This window comes from Gobio gobio (genome assembly GCF_949357685.1).
Source record: "Gobio gobio genome assembly, chromosome: 1".
Taxonomy (NCBI): Eukaryota; Metazoa; Chordata; class Actinopteri; order Cypriniformes; family Gobionidae; genus Gobio; species Gobio gobio.
In genome coordinates this window covers 35,385,316-35,391,315 of record NC_137097.1, presented here as the reverse complement: position 1 = coordinate 35,391,315, position 6,000 = coordinate 35,385,316, and the positions used below count along the sequence as shown (strand labels likewise).

The 6,000-nt window shown below is 38.8% G+C and overlaps 1 protein-coding gene across 2 annotated transcripts in view; it reads left to right on the top strand.

Moving 5' to 3' along the window:
• The first annotated feature begins 754 nt into the window (after positions 1 to 754).
• Positions 755 to 6,000, top strand: part of pitpnc1a (phosphatidylinositol transfer protein cytoplasmic 1a) — a 124,745-nt gene continuing 119,499 nt past the window's right edge. For both annotated transcript variants that reach the window (XM_079833328.1, XM_079833327.1), the window contains exon 1: positions 755 to 1,417. In XM_079833328.1, coding sequence (XP_079689454.1) covers positions 1,370 to 1,417 — 48 coding nt within the window. In that variant the 5' untranslated portion in view covers positions 755 to 1,369. The remainder of the gene's footprint in view (positions 1,418 to 6,000) is intronic.

Below are 6,000 nucleotides of genomic sequence, written 5' to 3'. Positions count from 1 at the left end.
TCCTCCTTCAAAAATGGTAGTGATTGTGCTGTCAGCAAACTCCCTCTCTATGTATATTATATACATACATACACACACAGAAGCAAGAGAAATGGGCAAGCGTAAGGATTTGAGCGAGTTTGACAAGGGCCAGACTGTGATGGCTAGACGACAGAGGGTCAGAGCATCTCCAAAACTGCAGCTCTTGTGGGGTGTTCCCGGTCTGCAGTGGTCAGAATCTATCTAAAGTGCTCCAAGGAAGGAACAGTGGTGAACCGGCAACAGAGTCATGGGTCATGATGTTAATTATTTAATATTTGTCACAGTATCTTGCATGTCTTAGCTTATAAATATGTATGGAATATAACATGCCTGGCAGATTTTGATCACTGAATGTATCATTTTGCATACTCACACGATCAAAGAATGTTTATAAGTTGTGAAGAGTTTGACAGTTTCACTGAAATTCAACTCATCAGTTTTGATCAACAAGCCATGTGCATTTAGTCATTAACTAACTAATTAGGTACTAACTCTTTTGCACACGTGCCAAAACAAATCGCATAAATCAATAAGAAATTCAAATCTGATGTGAACAAGAAACTAATTGTTCAGAGATCTGAACTTGTTTTGAAGGGAAAAAAAGTCATTTGTGAATTGAGCCAGAGCGACTGAATGGGAAAACTGTAAATGCAATCTCTTTTTCGCTGGGTTTATTGCTGCGGCTGGTGTGTGATGTTACAGTCACTAGCGCCGCTAATCGGTTGAAGGCGTTATTGGCCTTTGAAAACATTGTGATGCCTTGCGCCACACACGACACACACACACATAGCCACAGTGAGTGTCTTTCTCCTTGAAAACTTACCATCCCGCGTCAGATCCGATAAGTAAACGACAGCTGCACAATATCTGTCATTTGACTAGAAGAGGAAGACCATGCCACTGACTCCAGGAGCGCCGTGTTTACTCTGAGATTTACTCAAATCATCTGTGTGGAGCGGGACGGGACAGGTGCACGGGAAGCAGGGGCTCATTAAAGAAGACGAGAGCACAGAGCCCCTTCATTTGAAAGTTTAAAAACACCGGGACGCTGCGACAATCGTTTTCTCCACTGGATTTCTTGTGCGTTTCTGGCGTGTTTCCCTGCGCGTAAAAACGCACGAGCATCGGCAAATTCCAAGAGTGAATTCATCACAACATCACAAGCCGCGCGGCGCGGGCGCGCGAACGTTCACCGCGAACACAACAGCAAGAGCGTTTCTACTGAAGTGCACGGACATTTTCCATCTTTCTACATGACAACTCGTGATTGCATGCATCACCAGATGGCTGAATTGATTTAGATGATCACTGGCACTCGTTCTAGCGGGGGAATCATAAGGAGAGGACAATGTTGATGAAAGAATACCGAATATGCATGCCACTAACTGTGGAAGAGGTAAGTGCACTAAGTTTATATTTAGCGATTGATCACTGTTTTTTCGCCAGGTGATGTTGGGAAATATATGAAAAACAGTTACTTCAATATACCCAGTAACTCATTTGCAAATTCACCCCGATTGACTTTTATTGTAATTCATTTGCCTCCAAATGGCATTTTCGTTTTCCTGAATTCAATTTACACCAGTTTTATAGTTTGCAACTTTCCCCTCTCTTCCGGAGATCCAGTGCAGAAATCCATAGTTAGATCCGCTTGGTGGTGCTGTGGAACTTTCCATTCCCATCACTCTTTGGAGTTGTTGTTGTTATTGGTTTTGACATTGTTTCAATGTACTTTTTAATTGGAAAACACGATTATTACTTTGATAAACTGTTCATTACAGGCATTTGGATGGTAGTCAATTACACACAATGGACCCGTGCTGTCAGACCAGTATCATAATTGAAAACCCCATCTTGTTCACTGATACAGACTGACATGATCTTTTATTTTATAACGTAAATGAAAGATTAGCTCAGTTTGGACTGCATTAAATTGGTTTGCTGGGATCCACGGTAGCTGTATCCTTATGCAAACACATCATAACCAAAAATGACGTGTATTTTTGGGAAATAGGAAATTCAGAACAAAGAACAAATCAAACTCTGAGCTTTGTTATTTTAGTCTGTTAAAACCGAGATAATACATTTGCTAGTGCACTCCTAAAAGTTTACTTATTGGCAATATAAAAGCCTTGGTATGTCTAAACCTCCTTCAGTAGGATATATGTAAACTTAAAGTTTTACATATACATTTAATTATGAATGTGTTAGCCTTAAAGATGCAGTGTGTTGTATTTATGAGGACTGTTGACAGAAATGCAATATTAATATACATAGCTATGTTTTCAGGGGTGTATAAAGACCTTTCATAATGAACCGTTATGTTTTTATTACATTAGAGTCATTTCTATCTTCATACACCTCGGGTCCCCTTAAGTCGCCATTTTGTGCCGTCATGTTTCTACAGTAGCCCTAAACGGACAAACTTCTCTACAGAGCGCTAGCTACTCTCTGCTGTCTCGGACAACAACATCTTTGTCCTGTGTCGGCCACCTTAGGTTCTCTATATGCTTCGAAAGGGAGGGGTGAGCGGTGGGTGATTGCAATTCACAATCTCACTACTAGATGCCGCTAAAATTCACACACTAACTGCACCTTTAAAGGGTTACATTTTTGGGTTAGTTCACCCAAAAATGAAAATTCTGTCATTTAAAGGTGGGGTAGGTAAGTATGATCTAAAACACTTTTGTCCAAATTTTTTTAAACTAGGGATGAAACGGTATGGAAATTTAACATCACTATTATAGTGACCCAAATTATCACGGTTATCAATATTATCACGGTTTTGTTCAAACGAGATGAAAGTGTCAAAAAGAACAGATGCACACACTTAAAACATTTCAACAAGTTTTATATATTTGAAAATCAACAAACAAATAACTAAAGCAGCTCTATGCACTTTTTTAAGCTAGGTTCTATTCAGTGGGATTTCCTTCCCTACAATGGCCGTCATCAATAGCAACGCATAACTCATAAATAATAATAATTTGTCGTAAATATAATCTCTAATAATATTTCTGTAAATATATTCTCAAGCAATATTCTCATCAGTGTTCAGCAATGATGCATTTAAATCTAGCATACTATTTTGTGTAAAAGCCCAAACAGTATCCTAGTGAAATAATGCATATCCATATTTCCATATGATTTGACAGTTTATTTGATTAAATATCAAAATGTGTGCATCTCTTTTAATCTGCAATAAACACTGCTCATTATTTTCGTTCGGGCTGAAACGAGTGATTGGCTTGGGCGACTGTCACTCTCTCTCGCTACCATGGCTACCGCCGCTTTTGCTCCAGGATCTGCCCACATGCGCGCACCCCACTGTTGCCAAGTCGGGCTACTAGAGTTGGGGTACTCGGACTTGGACTCGGACTCGAGTCCGGACTCAAGTCCCATTTTGAATGAACTCGGACTTGTCACGCACTCGGGTGAATTTGTACTCGGACTTGACACGGACTTGAACATTTTGGACTCTGAAAATATCCTGAGTGCAGTCGAGTCCGCGTCATGTGTTACAACAAAACCGGCATAAAACTAAAATAAGAAATTAATCTCCCCGCCTGTGATTTTAATGCACCACACCGGCAGGCAGCAGTAGCATCATCGTATGCTTGCAAACAATACACACGTCACACGGATCGCAATGCGTGGCTAGGACAATGTCTTCAAAGTCAGCAATAATTTGTTTTGCTTTTGAAAATCATAGAGAATTTATTTGCAAGAAATCCAGTAAAAAGAAGCACTTTGCGGATTGCAAATCAACTGATGTGTCTGGCACGACTTTCTACCGACATGTTCAAAGAAAACCTAGAGAAATGTAAGTTGCTTATTATAAATTTTAATACCAACTTAAATCCAAATAACTTAGGGAAGGGTGATATGACGATATATATTGGATTTTTGTGTGTACAGGGAGTGCAGAATTATTAGGCACGTTGATTTTCTGATCATATTTTTTTTCCAGGCACATTTGACCAATTCCAAACCACAGTAATCCTAATAACTACTATTGATTTAGTATTTAATAATGTATAAGTGATATATAATTGTTCATGAAGGCTGGAAATGAAAATCACCTTATATTCAGGTGTGCAGAATTATTAGGCATGTTTTCTTTTACAGATAAATTGAGCCAAAAAAGAGATTTAACTCAGACTGAAAAGTCAAAAAGTATTAAATGCCCATGAGAAGGATGCAATACTAATGCAATACTAGACATTGCAGTTAAGGCATGACCATTGGACAGTGAAATGCTCGTTGGGTCAGCAGGGTCAGACAAAAACAGGTGGTGAAGAAAAGACACCTGTTAACTGCAAAAGAATTAAGAATTAAGGTGAAGAATTAAGGGTGAAACCATCAGGAACCCTTTAGTCTCCAGCGCCAACATTTTCCAAAGCTGCAACCTACCTGGAGTCTCCAGAAGTGCAAGGTGTCAGGATCTCAGAGACTTCAGTTAGGTAAAGAATCCTAAAAAATGACCCCCACTAGATAAGAATCACAAGCTGAAGTGTTGTAAAATACATGAAGAAGGTTTTTTTATAGGTTTTATGGACAGATAGGTTGAGAGTGACTCTTGAAGGACCAGCACCACATCCTCTAGTACCACTGTTTGAAGAATTCATCTTCCAGAATCTGGCAGTACGTTTTGGGAGTTCATTTTTAGTCCATCTCTGCAAAACGGACTTCAGGATGGACTAAAATGAACTCCCAAAACGTACTGCCAGATTCTGGAAGATGAATTCTTCAAACAGTGGTACTAGAGGATGTGGTGCTGGTCCTTCAAGAGTCACTCTCAACCTATAAAACCTATAAAACCTATAAAGCCTATAAAAAAGCAGGCTTCATGTATTTTACAACACTTCAGCTTGTGATTCTTATCTAGTGGGGGTCATTTTTTAGGATTCTTTACCTAACTGAAGTCTCTGAGAAATTTCTGCTGGACAGATAATCTTTCATTTTGATTATACATTTTTTTTGGTTTATGTTTTCATGAAGCATGTCTCACTAGCACACGTAGCTGCCTAATATAGCTAACATAACATTACTTAGCATAAAGTTACAATGTTATACACTTAGCGAACCATTAGTAGAGATGATAAATACTCAATATGCTTAGCTCAAGTTGATCGCTGTCGTGTTGAATTTCGCAAAATGTAACTTTAGATAATAAAATGCATGTGTAAAAGCTAGTACACCGCATCCAGGAACTTTTTCTTAGAACTAAGTTAGCTTTAGCTACTACCCTCTGTCTAAACTCTTCTACCATGTTCACCGGGAACTTTACCTGCACGTTTATTTCGGCCCTTGGTTTGTTTTTATATACTCTACCAATGTTTACATCTTGTATCTGTGTGTATCGTAGACACTGTGTTGTGTGTATATTTTAAACTTTACCAGTATCGTTATTCTAGCTTGAGAGTGAGTACTAAAAGACATCTTATTTGTTTATATTCATAATGATAAAGTTAGATTTTTTTATTACATGTGATTCTGACATGATGTCACTACATGCACTTGGCTCCTTCTTCTCCGCCCGCCTCAGGTAAAGAATGCGTCTTTCAGCTGAGCTGGGGCCCGTTTCAGAAAGGAGGTTAGGTGAAAACTCTGAGTATGTTAACCCTGAAATAAGGGAAACTCTGGGTTTTCTGTTTCAGAATGTGAGGTATGTCAAACCCGAGAAAGCAGGGTAAGTCAAGCCCGTTTCTGAAAGAGAGGTAACTTATACTCAGAGTCAGTTACCAGGGTAACTTACTCTGTGAACCTAACCTGGTCAGGAGCAGGTTTTCTTTGGTAAACCCAGAGTTTCTTTCAGTCTCCTCCCCTTTTTAAAGCACCAGCAGTGTTTAAATATTAATTCATTCATTCAAACGCCACAAATGCTTTTCTTACTGAGTATTTTGGTTGTATTTCAAGTACAAATATCAACAAATTATAAATTTAATCTAAATCTAAAGTAAGCGAAGTTTACTTAAA